The 25,682-nt window shown below is 41.8% G+C and overlaps 1 protein-coding gene across 2 annotated transcripts in view; it reads right to left on the bottom strand.

The window, feature by feature from the left end:
* Window positions 1–4,161: 4,161 nt before the first annotated feature.
* Window positions 4,162–25,682, bottom strand: part of CYB561 (cytochrome b561) — a 57,280-nt gene continuing 35,759 nt past the window's right edge. The window contains exons 4-6 of one of the 2 annotated variants that reach the window (XM_073607677.1): window positions 24,585–24,688; window positions 22,292–22,449; window positions 4,162–8,384 (exon numbers count right to left, since the gene is read on the bottom strand). In XM_073607677.1, coding sequence (XP_073463778.1) covers window positions 8,189–8,384; window positions 22,292–22,449; window positions 24,585–24,688 — 458 coding nt within the window. In that variant the 3' untranslated portion in view covers window positions 4,162–8,188. Of the gene's footprint in view, window positions 8,385–11,773; window positions 11,988–22,291; window positions 22,450–24,584; window positions 24,689–25,682 lie in introns of those variants that run through there. The other variant, XM_073607676.1, reaches the window with a different exon arrangement.

Raw genomic sequence — 25,682 nt, forward strand, 5'->3', positions numbered from 1 at the left:
TGGTTACAGCTACAAAGGGAGGAAACTAAGGGGAAAGTAATACTTGGGAGTATACTATAGGCCCCCTAACTAGAAGGAGGAGGCGGAGGCAGACCTCCTATCACAATTTAGATTAGTGGCAAGGATGGGAAGTGTCATTTTAATGGGGGATTTTAATTATCCAGACATAGACTGGGTGGAAGTAACCACATATTGATCTAAGGCTCGCCAGTTCCTAAATGTCTTGCAGGAAAATTTCATGGGTTCAGATGGTAAATGCACCAACTAGAAAAAAAGCGTTACTAGACCTACTGATTACCAACAATACAGACCGGATCACGGATGTGGAAATACGGGGCAATTTAGGAAACAGCGCTCACAGGTCAATTTGTTTCAGTATAAATCACACAAATAGGAAACATAAGGGGAATACAAAGACACTGAATTTCAAAAGAGCCAACTTCCCTAAACTTGGGATAAAATCTTAGGAACAAAGAACGCGGAGGAAAAACGGGTATGCTTTAAGAGCATGTTAAATAAGGGTATTAGCCACTGCATCCCAATTGGAAATTTTTAAAAGAGCTAATAAAAGTCCTGGGTGGCTTAACACCAACTTAAGAATGCATATAAATGCAAAGGAGAAGGCCTTCAAAAAATACAAGGCTGAAGGATCATCATCAGCATTCCAACTTTACAAAGAATGCAACAAGAAATGTAAGGGTGCAATCAGGGTGGCTAAGATAGAACACGAAATGCACATAGTGGAGGAGAGTAAAAAAAAATCCCAAGAAATTCTTTAAGTACATAAATCGTAAGAAAGGGAGGTCAGATCATATTGGTCCCATAAAGATTGATGAAGGGAATCCGGTGGGGAAGGTATTGAATTTATTCTTCTCCTCAGTCTTCACAAGGGAATAAGGGGGCTTCAGGAACCAAAACTGCAATGTTTATCCTCACGACGCATCACAGGAAGCACCTTCATGGCTAACAGGGGACAGAATTAGAAATAGACTTGAAAAACGTAACATTAATAAGTCACCAGGACCAGTTGGCTTGCACCAGAGGTCCTTAAGGAACTCAGTCAAGTAATTGCCAGACCATTGTTCCTAATTTCTATGAACAGTCTACTGTCTGGAATGGCACCAGCTGATTGGAGAAAAGCCAATGTAGCACCAATATTTAAAAAAAGGGCCAAGATACATCCCTGGGAATCACAGACCAGTTAACCTAACATCAATTGTATGCAAGCTCTTGGAGGGGGTGATAAGTAGGGGTGCAACGGATCGTCACCGATCCGTGATCCGAACGGGCCAGGCTGTTCGGATCGGTACACCCGCGATCCGCGGAGCGCTCCGCGGCCTCGGGTTTTAGGAAAGGCCGCGGCTTCGGCCTAGCTCCGGAGCCGCGGCCATCTTGGTACACCCGGCGGCGCTCAGCTGCGTGCTGACGTCATCACCCCGCCCTCAACTCGTGGGTCCGGCGGCTGGCTTGGCGGCGCCGGCTTCTCTTAACAGGTCAGACTAACAGCACTGTAATGTATACAGTGCGGGGGGGCGTGTGGCTGTATTACAGTGGAGGGGGGGCATGTGGCTTTAGTACAGTGGAGGGGGGGCGTGTGGCTTTATTACAGTGGAGGGGGGGCGTGTGGCTTTATTACAGTGGAGGGGGGGCGTGTGGCTTTATTACAGTGGGGGGACATGTGGATGTATTACAGTGGGGGGGACATGTGGATGTATTACAGTGGGGGGGACATGTGGATGTATTACAGTGGGGGGGGCATGTGGATGTATTACAGTGGGGGGGACATGTGGATGTATTACAGTGGGGGGGACATGTGGATGTATTACAGTGGGGGGGACATGTGGATGTATTACAGTGGGGGGGACATGTGGATGTATTACAGTGGGGGGGACATGTGGATATATTACAGTGGGGGGAGATGTGGATATATTACAGTGGGGAACATGTGGATATATTACAGTGGGGGAGATGTGGATATATATTTTTTTTGTTGATCCGAAAATGATCCGAAAATGATCCGATCCGTGACTCTGATCCGAGGAACGATCCGAACCGTGATTTTTTTGATCCGTTGCACCCCTAGTGATAAGGGACTAAATACAAGATTTTAGTAATGACAACGGTATCATTAGCAGTAATCAGCATGGATTCATGAAGAATCGTTCTTGCCAAACCAATCTATTAACCTTCTATGAGGAGGTGAGCTGCCATCTAGATCAGTGTTTCTCAACTCCAGTCCTCAAGGCGCCCCAACAGGTCATGTTTTCAGGATTTCCCTCAGATGAAACAGCTGTGGTAATTACTAAGGTAGTGAAATTGATCAAATCACCTGTGCAAAATAATAGGAAGCCTGAAAACATGACCTGTTGGGGCGCCTTGAGGACTGGAGTTGAGAAACACTGATCTAGATAAAGGAAGGCCCCTAGATGTGGTGTATCTGGATTTTGCAAAAGCATTTGATACAGTTCTCCATAAACATTTACTGTAAAAAAGTAAGGTCCGTTGGCATGGACCATAGGGTGAGTACATGGATTGAAAACTGGCTACAGGGTTGAATTCAGAGGGTAGTGATAAATTGGGAGTACTCAGAATGGTCTGGGGTGAAAAGTGGGGTCCCGGCCTGGGACCAATCCTATTTAATTCATTCATAACTGACCTGGAGGATGGGGTAAACAGCTTAATCTCTGCATTTGCGGACAATACCAAGCTAAGCAGGCAATAACTTCTCCGCAGCATGTGAAAACCTTGCAAGAAGATCTGAACAAATTAATGGGGTGGGCAACCACATGGCGAATGAGGTTTAATGTAGAAAAATTTAAAATAATGCATTTAGGTGGCAAAAATTTGAATGCAATCTACTCTCTGGGGGAATCTAGGATGGAAAAGGACCTGGGGGTCCTAGTGGGTGACAGGCTCAGCAATGGTATGCGATGCCAAGCTGCTGCAAGCAAAGCAAACAGAATATTGGCATGCATTAAAAAAGGGGATTAACTCCTGAGATAAAGCGATAATTCTCCCACTCTACAAGACTCTGTTCCGGCCGCACCTGGAGTATGCCATTCAGTTCTGGGCACCAGTCTTCAGGAAGGATGTGCTGGAACTGGAGAGAGTCCAGAGAAGGGCAACAAAACTAATAAAGGGACTGGAGGACCTTAGTTATGAGGAAGGATTACGAGCACTGAACTTATTCTCTTTGTAGAAGAGACGCTTGAGAGGGGATATGATTTCAATGTACAAATACCGGACTGGTGACCCCACAATAGGGATAAAACTTTTCTGTGAAAGGGAATTTAAAACGACACGCGGCCATTCACTAAAATTAGAAGAAAAGCGGTTTAACCTTAAACTGCGTAGAGCAGGGTTGTCAAACTGGCAGCCCTCCAGCTGTTACAAAACTACAAGTCCCATCATGTCTCCGCCTGTGGGAGTCATGCTTGTAACTGTCAGCCTTGCAGTGCCTCATGGGAGTTGTAGTTTTGCAACAGCTGGAGGCCGCCAGTTTGAAACCTGTGGCGTAGAGGGTTCTTTACTGTAAGAAAAGGGACAGGCAGTGGTTTCAGCGGGGAGCGTCAATTTAAACTATTAAAAAATCCTTTTAGATAAGCACCTGAAGGACCATAACATACAGGGATATACAATGTAATACTGAATATAATCACACAAATAGGATGGAGTTCATGGACTTGTGTCTTTCTTCAACCTCACTATTTAACTATAAATGCTGCAGTGTGCATGAGCGCTTAAAGTATAAATTAAAACTATGGTGCAATGAGGTCAAGATGGGTGATGGCTGCTTCTCCCCTGGATCAGGTCTTGAGATAGCCTAACGCTTATAAATTGGAAAAGAAGAAGAGGAGGCGCGCCATCTAAGTGCAACCGCTGCATCCACCAGCCGCTTGCATTGCCGATCTCTGCAACCTTACAGATGACCAACTTTACATGCTAAACTTGATTCACATAAAGCAAGTGCATTTATTAATTCTTATTTAAGCATTACCACAGGTTGCACTTAAATGGTGCGCCCCCTCTTCTTCTTTTCCAATTTTAAACTATATTTACTGTATAAAACACAATACTAAACATGCCTGACCATTTCATTTCTGCTGCATTCTTTCCCACATTCACACATGGATATAGAGAAATGTTTTATCAAGTCACACATTTTTTTCAGAGAAACTGACAATTTTAATACTCTTCAAAATAGGTCAAAACATTAACAAATATATCCTGTATATATAAATACCGCATTCTCTTGTAAACAAGTTTACACCTTGGAAATGACAGTTGTGCATTTGGACATAAAACTTAGCATTTTTTTTTAATGTAACAAAAAAATTAAAATAATAATTTGGCGTTACAGATGGCACTCCAACTTTTAATCCCATCCTACAAACCTGAGCATAAAACATCACAAACACCACCAACAGCTGTTCTGTAGTACGACAAAAAAAGACTATATATTTGTCACAAAATACAGTATATAAATGGCACAAAGAAAGGACTTAAGAATAGAAACAACTCACCAATGAAGTCAGCTCAGTAATAAAGGCTGCAGATTTCCACTGGTCACCACTGATTCTACTGAATGACTATGTAGTCTCCTGCATGATAACTCTCCTCTACCTCTAAATATCACAAATTTACATTAGATAGCTTAGATTTAGCAGGTCACCTGTTTTACAACATTAAGAATTCAAGGTCAGTACTAATATATATAATTATTATTTATTTTTTTCCCTTAAGCAATTGCAGGACTCTAGAACATGATTTACAGAGAAATGTGACATTGGAGAGGAACGAACGAATTCCACAGGTGAGATATGCTGCTGGGAGGGATTAAAGGAAACCTGTGCCGAGAGGAATATGGAGGCTGCTATTGCTGGCAAAGGTTTCTATTAAAGCAGAACGCCGGGCAAACAGTTAAATACATTGTAAATACATATATATGCCAAAAAAATGTAATTCTATACAGCCACTCTTATAAATTTACTTATATCTGGCCCACCTAGGTAAGCGATATGCTTTTTTCCTGGTTCTGCAATGCAGCTTTCTATGTTGTCTTTCCAGCCTACTCACCATTACCTCTGCAATTAGCAGAGAACAGATCCAGGACCTGTGTATAAGAGATATGTAAATCATGTAAGTAGCTAAATAAAAATGGCAGATATAATAATAAACAGATCTGTATTTCAACTGTGTATTTAGTGGTTTGCCTGGCGTTTAACTTTTATATTTTCTAACCTGTAATTGAACACATTTGGCTTAGACCAGGAGTCTCCTAACTACGGCCTGCAGGCCACATCTGGCTAGAAGATTTTACCAGCCTGCTGTCAGGGCTCAGCTCTTCCTTCTCTGAGCTGGCTGCTCAGCTGTCGGCTAATTGCCAGCTCCCATCTCTCTCCACAGTTACTCAGCTGTTGTTGATATCCTGCTCGTCAGTCCTGCCTACTTAAGCCGTCCAGTCCAGAGGAGCTCTGCCTTCGCCTTGGTCAACATCACAAGAAACATCTCCTGCATTCCTGTTTAAAGACTGGCTTTGCCAACTTCCCTTCTGGCTCCAGATCCTGCTTGCTGTTCCACTACTTTTATCCCTGATTTCTGGCTTGACTGACTATCTGTTCCGCTTACTAAACTCTGGCTATGTTTTGACTAAGTTTGTTCTTTTTACTTTTATTATTAAACAAGTGTGATTTAACTGTACTTCTGTCTCGGTCTGACTTCATGGAGTCTGACAACTGCAGCTTGGGTCAGTGGCATGTCCTCAGACTCAATTCAGAAGCTGAGGAATCAGATAGTCTCTGCTTCTGATAGGGGGGACCCTGATGCAAGGGAGAACCCTGATGGGGACCCGGCTGTATGGGGAAACATTGTAAGGGGGACTCTAATGTGATAGGGGGGCTTTTGATATTAAGTTCATTTACATTTTATTCATTCACTTATAAAACATAATTTTTTTTTTTTTGGCTTACAAATAATTGTAAAATATATGAGCCCTCATACCGGAAAAGCTTGGAGACCCCCTTCTTTGGAACAGAAGGAGTATAAATGTCAAAAACGACTTACTGTGACTTGTCCTAGTCCAGTGATGGTGAACCTTGGCACGCCAGATGTTTTGGAACTACATTTCCCATGATGCTAAACTACACTGCAGAGTGCAAGAGCATCATGGAAAATGTAGTTCAAAAACATCTGGAGAGCCAAGGTTCGCCATCACTGTCCTAGTCTATCTAGTAAGAATCGTTCTACACCGACAGGTGGTGAATTAGTGAAATATGAAAAAAAAAAATCGTTCTTTGCAAACAACACAACAATTAAAAAAAGGGAGACTGCCAAAGTTACTTGAAGTAGAGCTTCTCTTTAATATGTGCTTTTCTGAGCAGGGTGACAGGTGCACCTTAAGGCATTTGAAGATTGTCAGAGGTCTGATTACCCTAGCACTGAATATTTATAGGACTAGAACACACAGGCACCATACAATGTATTCATCTAAGTTTCTGGCATCCTATTCAGGGCTCTTTCAATTTTTGGGGAGAACAAGTACCGTATATGACCGTTTGTGCTGAGGATCCAAGCTCTAACTACAAACAGCTCACAGTAACAGGTGGTGTGCTCTCTCTTCAGTAAGACCCTTTATATTACTAACAGCCACAAATCAGATGCAAACTGAAACTGCTATGAAATCTGATTACTGTGTATGGGTGAATCTGCCCACAAACAATATACTTACTTTGCCAAGTTATGCGCACTATGTATTGAGAAGGACCAATGCAAAGAAAAGTGCCCATGTATTCTAGGGCATTCTGGAGGAAAGTGGCATATTTCTTATCTGTACAGACACTTCCTTCTGAATAACAAAACACTTCCTGTATGCTCTCTCTAAACAGACCACGATAGCCAGGGCTGCTGATCACCAAGGTCAAAATGCATCCCTCCGTCATACACTGCCCTGCTCTGCTCTCCTCTCTCTCCCCCCTCTCTGTCAGCGCCCTCTCTGACTCTGCTCAGAGCCCCGCCCCCCGCTGCTATTTTTGGGAAAAAAAAAAAACTACAATTGTCACTGCCAGCCTCGCTATTAGAGGCTGGCATACCACACTGTATTTTCAGCTGTCTTAAGGCCGGTCACGTGACTAGCGGCCGCTTTACAGCTACGAGACAGAGCTTCTGCGGGTGAAGCCGAGCGGTCACGTGATCTCCCTGGCCGACTTCAGAGGGAGATCATGTCCCCTCCCGTAGACGCAATCCATCGGAGCTGGAAAGCTGCCGCGAGTTATGTGACCAACCTGAAGACAGCTGAAAATCGGTATTTACACTATTTGTTTTTAAAAATGCATTACACAGTGTGCTATACCAGGCTCTAATAGAGGGTCTGGCTTAGACTTAGACAAATGGGTTCACAAACCCTTTAATGCTTATTTGGCTAGAGAGAAACATTCAAATATCTTGTCTACACTGGAAACAAATAGGTCTACAAGCCACAACTTCACCTAAATCCATGAAAATCTTTTAGGTGAATTTTAAAGGCCTTTTTGGCACAGTGTTATGAAAGGCATTCATGTCACGGACTATTCGGCTATACCCTGTTTCCCCAAAAATAAGACCTAGCGTGATTGTCAGTGATGGCTGCAATATAAGCCCTACCCCCCAAATAAGCCCTACCCTGTTTCCCCGAAAATAAGCCCTACCCTGAAAATAAGACCTACAAGGACTTTAACTAGGGCTTATTTGGGGGGTAGGGCTTATATTGCAGCCATCACCGACCATTACGCTAGGTCTTATTTTCGGGGAAACCGGGTAAAAGAAATTAGGCAGAGCATGTCCACATGTAGCAGAGAAATCCAATAGCACATACTTGCTTTTTGCACACGGTTATTAAAGAAGCCTTCAAAAAGAACTGCAGGTGGCTTCATGTATGAAGGTGAAAGGGGGGCCTCTACCCATAACCACCTGGCACCTCTTCATGTCTGTAGTGCAGGTTAAAAGGATGAAATGTCTGGTTGCTATGGACAGCAGAGATAGTGAGACTTTTAGATTCCACTTCATCTGTGGGGTTTAGCTGTTTATTGTAACTGCCTAGATTTATATCGGGGATGTAAAAATTATGTATTTATTGTAACCACACAGAAAAGAACCTCCATACATAGAAGAATCACCAATAACAATGACTATGAATAGCAGGACATGGGTGCTGTCAGGGCTCTGTTGGGCTCTCCCCCCCTTCTGTCAGAGTTTTGAAGTCAATGGAGAGAGCTTGTTCTTCCGGTAATGCCGGTCGCCTCCACTCCTCCCGTGTAAGGATGTAGACAATCACCATCCCAAACGCTACAAGCAGCAATCCTAATACATTGATAAGAACACCTTCTGGTGGCAGTTGAGAGTATTGATCTCTGAAAAAATAATAATGGGTGATTAATAGCTCCCCAAACAATAACTGATCATACATCATGAACACTTGCATGCAGCACACTTATTTTAAGGTTCTAGTTCAGAAGATGGTGCCAAAACATTGAGATCCACTTCAATTAAAATGTCTTTATTTTAAAAAGTCTTTATTTTAAAAACTAAAGACTTGCCTCTCTCTGCCTTTCTGACCAGGTGAAGTCTGTTCTGTGGGAGCGTTGATCTTCTGTGTCCCCTGCAATGCTCACTGGTTTCTCCTTCTGACAGCCATGATACTACTGTGCCTTGTACTGACATTGGGATTAATGGGAGGAAGCACTGATCACACAAGGACAGAAGACCGGCACTCCTGGAAGAGCTGGTTTCGGCACAGACTTCAGCAGGTGATTCCTTGTGACCACACTGGTAGGAGAGGCAAGTATTCTCTTTTTTCACTACAGGGCAGCTTTCATCCAGCCTTTTTGTTTGGTTGGAGTTTGGCTTTAAAGTGACCTCGTCATCAGAAGGTTATTTACAAGCTCTCTTTGCCATAAGGAGATCAATAGACTTGTTTCATAAAGTAATTATACATTTCTAAAATACACATGTCCAACCAAGAATTCCAGGAAATACAAATGCATGTTGTATATGACTTTTATTTTATTATAAGAGATGTTTGTGTTCCAAAAAAAAATTCTATGATGCATCTGTCCCCCACCACTTCAAAGGCTGAGCGATCAAAGATCACTGATCGCTCAATTCTGTCTTCAATGTGCAGGGAGCAGTGACTCTGTTACCAGCTCTCTCCTCTGTGCCTCCAGTGCTCACTGGTGCGCTGGGCTGTGGAGTGGAGGAGAGCGGCTGGCTCACTGAGAGGCTGAGACAGATGCCTGGTACTGGTACAGGCATCTGGGTGGATCCCAACTGTAAAGATCTTTCCTGAGCCTGGACCGGCTGAGTGACATCAGCCGACAATGGATTTTAGCCCACTGTTGGCTGAAAACGGGTCGCAGGGGTGCAGAACAAACTGCAGTCCTATGACCCACAAGAGAAGTACAGCCAAAATAGCTTTGGTTATACTTTGCCCTGAAGACGTTAAGTACACAAACAAAAAAACATCCAAATCGACTCTACAAACTAATTTTCCTGGCGACATTTATCTACCAATTATTTTTTGTAGAATGGTCTTTCTACATACTATCCCAGGAATATGAAGGTTTAATATGAAACAGCATTTTTTTTCACACTGCTGTATTATCTCTTTGGATGGTTATCTTCTCATTTGTTAAAGCTGAAGTTGAACATGGCAATTGCATCATTCTACTGGTCCAGCTTTGACCAATGTAAGTATGTATGTGCCATGAAAGTGAAACACTGCTCCAGGTTGATCTATGACAAATTAAGTGCTACACAGCATGTAACATTTTAGCAGTCTCCCTTCCCTTGCTGCCACTCTCTCTGTCCTTTTATAATGCTGAAATAAAGAAATCGTTTTCTTTTATTAGAGTGCAGTCATCCATTCAAGTTTATATATGTATTTCCATAACTGTGGAACCTGGAAGTCATTGTAAAAGGCACTGCTACTACAGTAATTGCCACTAACTTCCAGTCCTATGCTGAGAAGTTGCCCTACTGCTTACTGTACAAGGGGTGGTTGCTCACTCGGCACAGGCACCATTCAGAGAACAATTTGTATTCTCTCAATGAATGCACATTGTTCTCTGATTGGATGAGGTGGAGATTGTGACCTCACTACCCATCTCCACTTCGTCCAAATCTACAGAGCGCTTTGTATTGCTAAAGGAAATACAAACTTTTTACCCTGAATGGCACAGGACGTGGCAGTTAGAGAAGATCGATGTAGTAGTGGTGCCTACTACACTGAAATCCAGCTTCCACAGGATCCCATAGGTATGGCACATATAGGGCTGAAACAACTAATCGATTAATTGATTATAAAAATAGTTGTCAACTATTTTCATAATCGATTAATCGGCCAGCCAATTATTTGGCCTGCATACAGAATGCATTATTTGTTTACATATCAGGAAATACAGTGCAGCACACATACAGCTCAGTACACCGTCCATACATGTCAGGAAGTGTAAATGTGAATGTGTGAGGAGCAATGCCTCATGGAACATATAGTCCTGGGCAGGAAGTGAGTGGGTCTAAAAGCAGAAGTTTTTTTACCTTGCTATAGAGGCACACTATACTATAATTTGCAGCTTGCTATTGGGGCACTCTAAAGGCAGGAGAAGCCAGAGGCATCGGTGGGGGACCCCAGAAGAGAAGAATCGGGGCTGCTCTGTGCAAAACCATTACACAGAGCAGGTAAGTATACCATGTTTGTTTTTTTTTAAAAAAAGACTTTAGAGACTGAGCAGGGAAGATCAGCATCTGAACCCAGAGAAGGTGAAGACTGATAGACTGGAGGTAATAGAAGGCATTACTATTACATTTAAAGTAAACTTTTACATGGAGGCAAGCCACATTATGTGGGAGCAGGGCACATTTCAAGGAGGCAGGACACATTACGTGGGAGCAGGGCACATTTCAAGGAGGCAGGGCACATTACGTGGGAGCAGGGCACATTACGTGGGAGCAGGGCACACTACGTGGGAGCAGGGCACATTACGTGGGAGCAGGGCACATTTCAAGGAGGCAGGGCACATTACGTGGGAGCAGGGCACATTACGTGGGAGCAGGGCACATTACTGTTGTATATGTTGTAATATGTTCACCGATTTATGTGGGACATTGTTGTGTGTATGTACACATGCAGTCAATGTTGACCAGGCCAGAATAACAATGACAGAATGGTTGATTTGTCCAACTGAATTTTAACAGCTGAAGACTCTTTGATGTGTTAATCTTATGTAAGTCTAATTGAACATTTCAAAGGGTACATTGTTTAAAGGACCATAGAAGAAGTATTGATGGTAATTAGACTTGAGGGGGTAACAATGGGATCAAGGAGTGTTTTGGGTTGACCTAGCAGAAACTCCCTCTTAAGCCCCATACACACGATCCGAATATCGGACGAATGATCGTCCGTTTTTGTTTGCATGCTAATCTCACATCGAATCTGATGAGTTTACTAAAGTCCCGAAAATTCCCGTACGACAGAATAAAAATTCGGAAGCGATGTCATGTGTTGCAATGCATTTGTATTGCATTTTCGAACGATAGCTGTACCGATTAAACGAAAATCGTACGATCTGGCATCGTACGGAAAAAATTTCCGTGCATGTCCGATAGAATAATATCGGATGAACTGTCCTGATCGGCTCTCGAAAGCTCTGTACTAACGATCCGATTATCGTACGATCGTTTCGAATGCGGCATTTTACATACGACTTTCGGATCGTGTGTACGGGGCATTAGTGGACTAGTATTTCATAGAGGACATTCAAGCTGGATTTAGTTTTGAGTGAGGCTTGTCTGTATATGAGGTGAGGCTTGTCTGTGTATGGCTGGGAAGACACAGACCTAGGAGATGGGTTTCTGAATTATATTTCCTCTGTCGGATTTCTTTGTCATCTGTGGACTTTGGACTTTGTTCTGTGTTGGAAGTCAATAAAGTGCATCTCTCTGGAAGAATTGGGTTGCTGCGGAAGAGTACTTACATCATCATTATAATAATACCTAAATATTAATTAATATATTCGATCACTACATTGGTGCTGTTCAAGCGACCAGAAGAGCATTTTCGGACTTAGTAACAGAAGTCGGTGGTGACAACAATCCTGTGAGGTGGACAGAAGTCTGATGAAGAACCAAGAGCTGTGCTGTGACTCTAATGTCTGGTTGTGACATAAGAGAGTCTGGTCTACAAATTTAAACAAGTTGGGAACCCCAGAATTATTCTCTGGAGACTGGAAACAACAACAAAAAAAAGGACTGTGTCATGTACCAGAAGAACTGGAAACTGAAGGAGTAACTGATGCAGTGAGTAAAATATTCTTTTTTTTTAAATTATTAGTAATATAGTCAAAATGCTTACTCAGTGTGAAGCTAGTGTCAGTTCTGATAAAGTTAACAGATGGGTATTAAAATGTATTAAGCGCCATGGCGGTCCTTATGAAATTCCAGAAAAATGTAAGCAGACATGGACGATGATGAAGGAATTTTTAGAGAAAAATGTTTTTGATAGCAAAATTTCAGAAAGTAAAAGAAAAGGTTGCATTATACAGGGCTTGTTATCTTGCTGTTTAACAATGGAAAGTTCTTTGAATGGTAAGATTGAGGAAATAGCGCAGTTACAGAAGGCAGTTGATAATAGCAACAATGTTTGTGAGAGGTTACAAAACCAATCAGACACCGAGACAGTAAATTTAAAATTGCATGCGGTTACCATTGGAGAAGCTTTACTTGAGAAATCTAAACATTGTGATGAATTATCAGAGGAAAATGAGAGAATAAAATTAAGAATTAAGGAATTAGAGAAGAGATCTCAGGAATGCAGATATGCATCAAATCTTGGATTCAGCAATCTGCAGCAAACAGAACCTCATATTAAATCTGATAATTCATTACCAGCTGCCCCCACTGTGACTACCACAGTTTATAACAATAATAATAATACAGGTGAAGTTCAGCTTGTAATGAAGCCTTTGAAACCAAAATTATTAGACGCAATTCTTAAAGAAATAGGAATGGTTCCATACCATGATTTAAACAGATTTTTAAAATGGTTTTGTGACGTGCAGCAAGTCAGAGATATGTACAATCTCAACCCATCTGACTTAGAAAGAGTTTTGCAACATTCTGTAGGAAGTGGTCTTTGGATGAGAATTAAACAGATCTGTATTCAGCCTCTGAGGACAAGGGACATATTACTGGAATTATTATGTGTTTTGTATGGTGTACGTTCTGATGTTACTATTCATGGAAAGATCCAACAAATGCAAAATGAATCTCCATATGAATTGTCGCACAGGATAGCAACTATTATGGAATTATTGGTCGGTAATAATCTTGCATTTGAGCGTGGTGGCTTGATACATATGAGTATGTTTCTAGATGCGTTGCATGAAGATATCAAACAAAATATTTTATTAGTTACCCCAAATCCTCATGATTTAAAAGACATATTGTTGAGAGCAGACCATTTATGGAGAAAGTCAAATGAGCAGGCTGTCAAGATTGATTTAGCCACATTGTTTAGGACAAATACTGAGCATAAAGATCAGAAGATAATATCCTATGATAACACCCAGAGAGGACACACCGGGTCAAATATAGGTGATAATTATATGAAAAACAGAACTGACCAAAATAATAATAAGAAAAGGTCCAAGAACTGGATACCGTTTTCTCAGTTAAAACAGAAATATGACCACCTGAAGTTTGAGTATGACAAGATGAGAGGGGAACGTGATAAATTATTAGAGAAGTTGAAGGGGGTACAGGGTGTCATAAATGCAGAAGATGTACATTCTCCAGATCTGTCTTTGAATGCAAATGACACTTCTCTAGCAGTGGGGGTGAATTAGCTCTAAACTGTAAACGTGTAAATAGTCTTTTGTTTTAACTTCAAACAACGTTTAAGGACCTTGCTAATGAGTTTTTGTTGGAAAGTTTTGTCTTTCAGGTACGTCTGGAAATGCTGGTTTGCATGTGAATAGCAGAAGCACAGTCTGAAATTGCTGGCTAGTGGGGGAGAATTATGGGAGAAATGCTGAATAGACAATATATCACTATACATGGAATTATAAAGTATTCATGGACTCTCTCGAAATTCATCAAGCAATGGACCTTTTTTTCTTTTTTCTTCAACGCCCTAATTTTTCATTTTTCTCCCTTTTCCTGATATATTTTGCTTTTCACTTTTTATTTTTGTTTGTTTTATTTCTTGAACTTTATCTTAAAACCAAAGAGAGGCATTTTAACCTAAAATAATTTTCATAACATCTGTACATATTACATAATGCGTATTGATCAATATATTTGACATCTAAGGTGAGATGCTGCACAATGGCTTGGCATAGCATAAATTTTAGTATGTTGGGTGGTTTTCCTAAATTTATAAGAGGGGTGAGTGAAATTCATCACTCTAGTCATGATTTGAAACTTTGTTGATTCAGTTGTTTATAATATGCTAAAGGCTATGACATATATGGATGAAAAAGACCTTTCTACCTTTTATGGTGAAGATACTGGCAAGAATTTCCACTGCCGCTTTGTCTGGATAGAAGATCTGATAAACACTGATGACTCTATCTGAACCATCGTGTGGGGGTATATGTATATGTGTATGTTGGTATACCATTCAAGTGTAATTGTGGACTGAATGATCCAAGTAACTGCTCTATTGAAGGCAATGAGGGGTTGGCCTACAGCAAATTACAAAAGCAAATTGTGACTGGCAATCAACAAAGATGGACTCATGAATGTCAAGTGCAAGGAAATAGTTTTACTGCCATATCCAAACCTTTTTGACCTTGAAAGTGAGTGCTGGTACATTGATGGTTCTTCTTACTATAAAGATGAAAGTAGAGTGTTTGCGTAAAAGCATCTTTAAAAATGAAAAGCTTGAGCCTGGAGATGAGAGAATCCTGGACTTGTGGATTGGAGTTCCCAGAGCATACCAAGTTTACTTTCAGTGAGATGGTGAGAGATGTGATGAAGTCAGACCGAAGAATGGACTGTGACATCAGCTCGTCTTTGCGCAATTTTCAAGATCTTGATGTGATATAATAAGGCCTAACAGCTATATGGGCCACTGATGTTTACCAAATCCTTGTCTAGTCATGGTCTAAAAGTTATATTATCTAATAACTGTTTCATGGGGATATTTTAGAGGCTGGTGAAGAGAGATGTAACCAGTTTCAACTTCATATTTTATATGAGCCATTGTAAAGCATCCAGTACCTTAAATCATAATGATATTTTTTGTTGTTTGATTTATGGGTCAGTTCTAGTAGTTAGAACCGACCCAAGAGGGGGTATATGTTGTATATGTTGTAATATGTTCACCGATTTATGTGGGACATTGTTGTGTGTATGTACACATGCAGTCAATGTTGACCAGGCCAGAATAACAATGACAGAATGGTTGATTTGTCCAACTGAATTTTAACAGCTGAAGACTCTTTGATGTGTTAATCTTATGTAAGTCTAATTGAACATTTCAAAGGGTACATTGTTTAAAGGACCATAGAAGAAGTATTTATTGATGGTAATTAGACTTGAGGGGGTAACAATGGGATCAAGGAGTGTTTTGGGTTGACCTAGCAGAAACTCCCTCTTAGTGGACTAGTATTTCATAGAGGACATTCAAGCTGGATTTAGTTTTGAGTGAGGCTTGTCTGTATATGAGGTGAGGCTTGTCTGTGTATGGCTGGGAAGACACAGACCTAGGAGATGGGTTTCTGAATTATATCTCCTCTGTCGGATTTCTTTGTCATCTGTGGACTTTGGACTTTGTTCTGTGTTGGATGTCAATAAAGTGCATCTCTATGGAAGAATTGGGTTGCTGCGGAAGATTACTTACATCATCATTATAATAATACCTAAATATTAATTAATATATTCGATCACTACAATTACATGTGCCCCAGTGTGAATGGGGTCTAAATAAAAAATGTGATCTCTGAGTCTGATGATATTTACCAGATTTAACCTCCAATAGTATATACAGTATATCTCTTCTGTCTGTTATTCTCAGAGTGGATTAGAGATTTTGCTCCCTAATCATATAGTTGATTATTTATATTTACCACTGCATAGAGATTTTGAAGAATAAATTGCCTTTTTTTTTTAAACTTTACATATAAAATTATACACCACACTTTTTTTAAGGTTATTATCCGATTAATCGAAACAATAATCAGCCAACTAATCGATTATGAAAATAATCGTTAGTTGCAGCCCTAGGCACATACATACATTGATCCAAGCTGGACTAATGCAACTATGTAAAAATTGACACACCTAAACTTCAGCTTTAAAGAACGCCCGTCATAAGAGAAATCCAGGGGCTGCCACTGCTGACCTGATCTGGAAATGCTATTGGTCCCCAAGTTCAGTAAACTTGAGTCACAGGAGCATCAAGTGAAGTGCCCAGCCCTGATCTGCACATATGTTCTGGGTCAGGGATTTAGAAAGTACTGAAGTCAGAAGGTCAGCATGATTTCAGGCAATGAGGGAGAGGTCCATGATGGCATCCTCTCATGGTAGGTTTCCTTTTAGTTTAAACAGCTTTTAACCACTTGCCGACCGCCTCACGCATATATACGTGAGCAGAGCGGCACGGGCAGGCAAAATCACGTACCTGGTACGTGATTGCCTTCCCGCGGGCGGGGGGTCCGATCGGACACCCCCCCCCGGTGCCATCGGCGGTCGGCGTTTGGTTGGAAGCGATCAGAGATGAGGGGGAGACCATCCGATCGTGGCCCCCCCCTCGCGATCGCTCCCAGCCAATGAGAAACATCCCCTGCCTCTGTATAGTACACAGAGGCAGAGGATGTGATGTCATCTCTCCTCGGCTGGCCAGTTTCCGTTCCAGCGCCGAGGAGAGAAGACATGTAAGTGCACCAACACACACACAACACAGTAGAACATGCCAGGCATACTTTACACCCCCGATCCCCCCCCAATCACCCCCCCCCCCGTCACAAACTGACACCAAGCAGTTTTTTTGTTTTGTTTTGTTTTTTTCCTGATTACTGCATGGTGTCAGTTTGTGACAGTTAGCAGTGGTAGGGCAGTTAGTATTAGCCCCCTGTAGGTCTAGGGTACCCCCCTAACCCCCCCTAATAAAGTTTTAACCCCTTGATCACCCCCTGTCACCAGTGTCGCTAAGCGATCATTTTTCTGATCGCTGTATTAGTGTCGCTGGTGACGCTAGTTAGGGACGTAAATATTTAGGTTCGCTGTCAGCGTTTTATAGCGACAGGGACCCCCATATACTACCTAATAAATGTTTTAACCCCTTGATTGCCCCCTAGTTAACCCTTTCACCACTGATCACCGTATAACCGTTACGGGTGACGCTGGTTAGTTCGTTTATTTTTTATAGTGTCAGGGCACCCGCCGTTTATTACCGAATAAAGGTTTAGCCCCCTGATCGCCCGGCGGTGATATGCGTCACCCCAGGCAGCGTCAGATTAGCGCCAGTACCGCGAACACCCACGCACGCACCGTACACCTCCCTTAGTGGTATAGTATCTGAACGGATCAATATCTGATCCGATCAGATCTATACTAGCGTCCCCAGCAGTTTAGGGTTCCCAAAAACGCAGTGTTAGCGGGATCAGCCCAGATACCTGCTAGCACCTGCGTTTTGCCCCTCCGCCCGGCCCAGCCCAGCCCACCCAAGTTCAGTATCGATCGATCACTGACACTTGCAAAACACTAAATGCATAACTGCAGCGTTCACAGAGTCAGGCCTGATCCCTGCGATCGCTAACAGTTTTTTTGGTAGCATTTTGGTGAACTGGCAAGCGCCAGCCCCAGGCAGCGTCAGGTTAGCGCCAGTACCGCTAACACCCACGCACGCACCGTACACCTCCCTTAGTGGTATAGTATCTGATCGGATCAATATCTGATCCGATCAGATCTATACTAGCGTCCCCAGCAGTTTAGGGTTCCCAAAAACGCAGTGTTAGTGGGATCAGCCCAGATACCTGCTAGCACCTGCGTTTTGCCCCTCCGCCTGGCCCAGCCCAGCCCACCCAAGTGCAGTATCGATCGATCACTGTCACTTTTTTTTGTAGCGTTTTGGTGAACTGGCAAGCGCCAGCGGCCTAGTACACCCCGGTCGTAGTCAAACCAGCACTGCAGTAACACTTGGTGACGTGGCGAGTCCCATAAGTGCAGTTCAAGCTGGTGAGGTGGCAAGCACAAGTAGTGTCGCGCTGCCACCAAAAAGACAAACATAGGCCTGTCATGCCCATAGTGCCCTTCCTGCTGCATTCGCCAATCCTAATTTGTGAACCCACCGCTTCTGCAGCGCCCGTACTTCCCCTATTCACATCCCCAACCAAATGCAGTCGGCTGCATGAGAGGCATTTATATGTCCTCCCGAGTACCCCTACCCAACGAACCCCCCCAAAAAAATTGTGTCTGCAGCAAGCGCGGATATAGACGTGACACCCGCTATTATTGTCCCTCCTGTCCTGACAATCCTGGTCTTTGCATTGGTGAATGTTTTGAACGCTACCATTCACTAGTTGAGTATTAGCGTAGGGTACAGCATTGCACAGACTAGGCACACTTTCACAGGGTCTCCCAAGATGCCATCGCATTTTGAGAGACCCGAACCTGGAACCGGTTACAGTTATAAAAGTTAGTTACAAAAAAAAAGTGTAAAAAAAAAAAAAAAAACACAAACAAAAATAAAAAAAAATAGTTGTCGTTTTATTGTTCTCTCTCTCTCTATTCTCTCTCTATTGTTCTGCTCTTTTTTACTGTATTATATTCTGCAATGTTTTATTGTTATTATGTTTAATCATGTTTGCTTTTCAGGTATGCAATTTTTTATACTTTACAGTTTACTGTGCTTTATTGTTAACCATTTTTTTGTCTTCAGGTACGCCATTCACGACTTTGAGTGGTTATACCAGAATGATGCCTGCAGGTTTAGGTATCATCTTGGTATCATTCTTTTTAGCCAGCGGTCGGCTTTCATGTAAAAGCAATCCTAGCGGCTAATTAGCCTCTAGACTGCTTTTACAAGCAGTGGGAGGGAATGCCCCCCCCCCCACCGTCTTCCGTGTTTTTCTCTGGCTCTCCTGTCTCAACAGGGAACCTGAGAATGCAGCCGGTGATTCAGCCAGCTGACCATAGAGCTGATCAGAGACCAGAGTGGCTCCAAACATCTCTATGGCCTAAGAAACCGGAAGCTACAAGCATTTTATGACTTAGATTTCGCCAGATGTAAACAGCGCCATTGGGAAATTGGGGGAGCATTTTATCACACCGATCTTGGTGTGGTCAGATGCTTTGAGGGCAGAGGAGAGATCTAGGGTCTAATAGACCCCAATTTTTTCAAAAAAGAGTACCTGTCACTACCTATTGCTATCATAGGGGATATTTACATTCCCTGAGAGAACAATAAAAATGATTTAAAAAAAAAAAATGAAAGTTACAGTTTAAAAATAAGATAAAAAAGCAAAAAAATAATAAAGAAAAAAAAAAAAAAAAAAAAAAAAGCACCCCTGTCCCCCCTGCTCTCGCGCTAAGGCGAACGCAAGCGTCGGTCTGGCGTCAAATGTAAACAGCAATTGCACCATGCATGTGAGGTATCACCGCGAAGGTCAGATCGAGGGCAGTAATTTTAGCAGTAGACCTCCTCTGTAAATCTAAAGTGGTAACCTGTAAAGGCTTTTAAAAATGTATTAATTTTGTTGCCACTGCACGTTTGTGCGCAATTTTAAAGCATGTCATGTTTGGTATCCATGTACTCGGCCTAAGATCATCTTTTTTATTTCATCAAACATTTGGGCAATATAGTGTGTTTTAGTGCATTAAAATTTTAAAAAGTGTGTTTTTTCCACAAAAAATGCGTTTGAAAAATCGCTGCGCAATTACTGTGTGAAAAAAGAAAATGAAACACCCACCATTTTAATCTGTAGGGCATTTGCTTTAAAATAATATATAATGTTTGGGGGTTCAAAGTAATTTTCTTGCAAAAAAAAATAATTTTTTCATGTAATCAAAAAGTGTCAGAAAGGGCTTTGTCTTCAAGTGGTTAGAAGAGTGGGTAATGTGTGACATAAGCTTCTAAATGTTGTGCATAAAATGCCAGGACAGTTCAAAACCCCCCCAAATGACCCCATTTTGGAAAGTAGACACCCCAAGCTATTTGCTGAGAGTCATGTCGAGTCCATGGAATATTTTATATTGTGACACAAGTTGCGGGAAAGAGACAAATTTTTTTTTTTTTTTTGCACAAAGTTGTCACTAAATGTTATATTGCTCAAACATGCCATAGGGATTTGTGAAATTACACCCCAAAATACATTCTGTTGCTTCTCCTGAGTACGGGGATACCACATGTGTGAGACTTTTTGGGAGCCTAGCCGCGCACGGGACCCCGAAAACCAAGCACCGCCTTCAGGATTTCTAAGGCCGTAAATTTTTGATTTCACTCTTCACTGCCTATCACAGTCTCGGAGGCCATGGAATGCCCAGGTGGCACAACCCCCCCCCAAATGACCCAATTTTGGAAAGTAGACACCCCAAGCTATTTGCTGAGAGGTATAGTGAGTATTTTGCAGACCTCACTTTTTGTCACAAGGTTTTGAAAATTGAAAAAAAAAAAAAAAAAATTTTTTCTGGTCTTTCTTCATTTTCAAAAACAAATGAGAGCTGCAAAATACTCACCATGCCTCTCAGCAAATAGCTTAGGGTGTCTACTTTCCAAAAAGGGGTCATTTGGGGGGGGTTTGTGCCATCTTGGCATTTTATGGCCTTCAAAACTGTGATAGGTAGTGAGGAGTGAAATCAAAAATGTGTGCCCTTAGAAATCCTGAAGGTGGTGCTGGGTTTTCGGGGCCCCGTACGCGGCTAGGCTCCCAAAAAGTGCCACACATGTGGTATCCCCGTACTCAGGAGAAGCAGCTGAATGTATTTTGGGGTGCAATTCCACATATAACCATGGCCTATGTGAGCAATATATCATTTAGTGACAACTTTTTGTAAATTTTTTTTTTTTTTTTGTCATTATTCAATCACTTGGGACAAAAAAAATAAATATTCAATGGGTTCAACCTGCCTCTCAGCAATTTCCTTGGGGTGTCTACTTTCCAAAATGGGGTCATTTGTGGGGGTTTTGTACTGCCCTGCCATTTTAGCACCTCAAGAAATGACATAGGCAGTCATAAACTAAAAGCTGTGTAAATTCCAGAAAATGTACCCTAGTTTGTAGACGCTATAACTTTTGCGCAAACCAATAAATATACACTTATTGACATTTTTTTTACCAAAGACATGTGGCCGAATACATTTTGGCCTAAATGTATGACTAAAATTTAGTTTATTCGATTTTTTTTATAACAAAAAGTAGAAAACATCATTTTTTTTCAAAATTTTCAGTCTTTTTCCGTTTATAGCGCAAAAAATAAAAACGGCAGAGGTGATCAAATACCATCAAAAGAAAGCTCTATTTGTGGGAAGAAAAGGACGCAAATTTCGTTTGGGTAGAGCATTGCATGACCGCGCAATTAGCAGTTAAAGCGACGCAGTGCCAAATTGTAAAAAGTGCTCTGGTCAGGAAGGGGGTAAATCCTTCCGGGGCTGAAGTGGTTAAAAAAATGACTATGGTTATATTCTCAAATAACCTAAATGTGTACTGTCTGAAAACACACAAATGTTTTACTTACAGATATCACAGAATTCACATTTCAAAACAACCAGAATCCCCATAATAAAAAAGCCATTATACAACAGTCTAATGAGCTCCATCCACTAAATGTATAAGAGGAGCAAACATCTTCTCTGATGAGAACCAGCAACCCTTACCAAATCATTTGTACAGAAAAGAAGAAGGAGACAGTAACCATAGTAATGTCTTTTCTTTCACACGTTTACAAAATCAATTTCTATTCCACCGATTGCATCCACTATGGGAAGAACATCTTGGCAGAATCAGTTACTCTGCAGGCAGTCACGGAGAATCCCAGAGGTGAACTGAAATGCTCTGCAGGCCTTATTTATTGAGTCTTCTATAACAATTCTATGTATTGCCTCACCAGATTCCAGGATTTATTACCCAGATTTTAATTTTCACTTCTAGATGAAACATGACTGGTTGCATTGAATGATTACAGGCATTTGATAAAGCCTATGTACATAAGCTGGAGACCAGTGCAATGCATAGATTTGGCACCAAACACACAACATGGGAGCCCCCTGAGACCAGCACCAACATACCATGTTCTGATCTATTAAGGTAAAATATACTCACGGGATTGAGAAGAGCACTTTCTCTGTAAGGCCAAGCAGGCAAGTAGCAATTGAAGTCACCAGAAGTCCCATACCAAAGAATATGTGTAGAGGCTTATAGAAAGTTTTGTATGCAAAGGCCAGTCCAGGCACGAAGAACACGATAAAGCCAATTATCCACTAAAAAAAAAAAAAAGAATAAATATGGCAGGGTTAAGCAATGCTGATCACATAGCTCACGAGTGGCAAGGTCAGCCAATGTAGGCAGTGGTCTAATGGGCCACAGAAATGGATTACACAATTCCCAATAATACAGGCTCATCTTCCCTCTCTGGATTTTCAACTAAAGTGGTCATCATAGATAACAGGTGCATAGAAAGTGTAGCGCTTATTGTATCAAATGAAAAAATATATGTGATATTGCATACATAAACCAACGAAAAAAAGAGAAAAAATAAATGTCTCTATTATTGCATACAGCACGAAGTATAATCCCTGGTAATCTTCAGATATAACTTGAGTGCAAAGATTTATTCATAGTCCAATGATTCAGTAAACGATCCTATTCACCACGTGATTAACTGATACGAAAAAAGGGAATATGATGGACCCTCCACACAGAAGTGATGCAGGCTTACCAGAAGAGTGTACACATAAGGAAATGTGTTTAATTAAATGTAGGGTGCTGGAACGCATAGTAATATTTAACAATGAGGCTTGGAACGCATGCGGGTCCGCCATCTTGGCCGAATCCGGAAGTTCATTAAGGTAATTGGCACGAGCTGGATTCTCATCAAGGGGGTCACAGTATCCTTATTAAGGAGCATGGCAGCAGTGGTTGAGCACCCCAGACGAAGTCTAGTGAGACGAAACGCGTCGGGAGACTCCACTGCCTGCCATGATTTTATATTAAGCGCTTTCTTACTACATAAATGTAAGTGTTTTACTTTTTTAATAAATTTGTTTTATAAACGGAATTATGCTATGTGGCCCCCTTTTTATTTCATATGGGCTATTTCTCTGAGACGGGCTACTTCCTAAGAGAAGAGGTTTCCTCAAGTTCTTGATGTCTCTGGAGTTCCATTGCCATTTGTTTGAAAGGTCCTTCATCATTACCGGTTGGTAATATAAGCCCTTCTGGCTCATTGAGCATATGTTCTAGTCCAACTCTTCTGGTAAGCCTGCAGACCTTCTGTGTGGAGGGTCCATCATATTCACTTTTTTCGTATCAGTTAATTAACGTGGTGAATAGGATCGTTTACTGAATCATTGGACTATGAATAAATCTTTGCACTCAAGTTATATCTGAAGATTACCAGGGATTATACTTCGTGCTGTATGCAATAATAGAGACATTTATTTTTTCTCTTTTTTTCATTGGTTTATGTATGCAATATCACATATATTTTTTCATTTGATACAATAAGCGCTACACTTTCTATGCACCTGTTATCTTGGACAAATATCCAATATGTTGTGTGAGCTGCTGAAATTGTTGAGTAAGCGCAGGGTTAACTTTTTTTCTTTTCTGGTCATCATAGATAAGCAGTCTATGAAGACAAAATTAGAGTTGCTGATTAATTGCACCAGCCCGTAGATACAAGAAAGCAGCAAGTCAAACAGGACATCTACTTTCCAGAAAATGAATAGTGTTGATCTCTCTGTTTTGCATTTATCAGGTTCCTTCTCATTTTTCTGCTGCCCCTGTGTAATTTTTTTAAGCATTTGTATGAAACAGCATCAAGCACATTTTCTCATTGCTACCCTAAAGCCTGGTACACACGGGCCGAACATCGGGCGGTTCAACAGAAACCGGCTGGCATTTGGCCTATGTGTACAGCAGCCTGTGCGACTGAAGCTGCCTGCCTGGCTACTGTCGAACGGGCATGCTGGAAAAACAGTTGCTGATCGGCTTTTCAATCAGCGCTTGCAGCAAGGGCAGGCAGTCCCCTGTCAGAACACAATAGCTCAGTATGGAGATCGCTGTACTAACATTGCATAGTCAGTACAGCAAGCTCCTCTCAACCTCCTCAGTTTTTTTTCTCCATAGTGTGTACCTTGCATAAGCCCCTCTCCATAGATGCCATTGTTTACGTGCACCGCACTGCTGATAGTCAATAAGCCTCATACAGCTGTGTATAGTTTGGACTAAATGGCTTTGTAATCTACCAGTTTATGGCTATCCCGAACCAGTGAAATGTAGCTTCTGACTTGCTGACCTCACTACTGTAGTGTATACACATAGAATTTGTGAAGCTGTAAAGCTAGGATCCTTTCTTGCAGAGCAGAGAATATAACGGCTTCTACTATCTTACCTGCAGAATGTAGAAGCTGAATGTAGCAATGCCTAACCAGCTGTGTATGCTGTACATGTCTGGGAATTTTTTCTTTTGGTGGAACTGAAACACAGCAATGATCCCTGAAAAAGAGCAATAAATGAACATAATGCCAATCAGTTAAATGTACATGTCCCTCTGCCTCCACATGCATTGAGCTATTAGAGGAGATTTGCTAAAACTGGAGCGCTCAGAATCTGGTGCAGACGTGCATGGTGGCCAATCGGCTTCTAACATCAGCTTGTTCAATTAAGCTTTGGCAATAAAACCTGGAAGCTGATTGGTTTCTATGCAGAGCTGCACCAGATTGTGCACTCTCAAGTTTTAGTAAATAGCCCCCATTGACTCCTTAGCTTTGCTTTCTGCTCAGTGTCTGAAAGTTTCCCTAGAACAATTCTTAGTGACCACTGAAAACATTTCTAGGTAACAATTTATAGTTATTGGACAAAACATAAGGGGTCTTTACTGCTGCCAAAGAAAATGAAAAAAAGAAAACTGCCCATACCCACCTGCATATCTGTGACAGGTTGCTCTTAGCTGGGCCACATTGTTATCAGTCCTTCCACTAAACCAGGGGGTCTCCAAATGGTTCAAACAAAAGGCCAGCATACTGTTCTTCAGACTATAGGGGGTCCGGATTGTGGCCAGTGGGGGGTAGAAAATGTCCTGGGCCCAGCATCAGTAAGAATAAACATGGACTCAGGGTTGGAGGTCTGTAGGAGGAGGAATAGTACCCCATTGTTGGTATCAGGAGGAGGAATAGTACCCCATTGTTGGTATCAGGAGGAGGAATAGTACCCCATCAATGGTATCAGGGGGAGGAATAGTACCCCATTGTTGGTGTCAATGGGAGGAATAATACCCCGTTGTTGGTATCAGGAGGAGGAATAGTACCCCATCATTGGTATCAGGGGGAGGAATAGTACCCCATTGTTGGTATCAGGAGGAGGAATAGTACCCCATCATTGGTATCAGGAGGAGGAATAGTACCCCATTGTTGGTATCAGGAGGAGGAATAGTACCCCATTGTTGGTATCAGGAGGAGGAATAGTACCCCATTGTTGGTATCAGGAGGAG

Source organism: Aquarana catesbeiana, linkage group LG12 (genome assembly GCF_042186555.1).
Source record: "Aquarana catesbeiana isolate 2022-GZ linkage group LG12, ASM4218655v1, whole genome shotgun sequence".
NCBI lineage: Eukaryota > Metazoa > Chordata > Amphibia > Anura > Ranidae > Aquarana > Aquarana catesbeiana.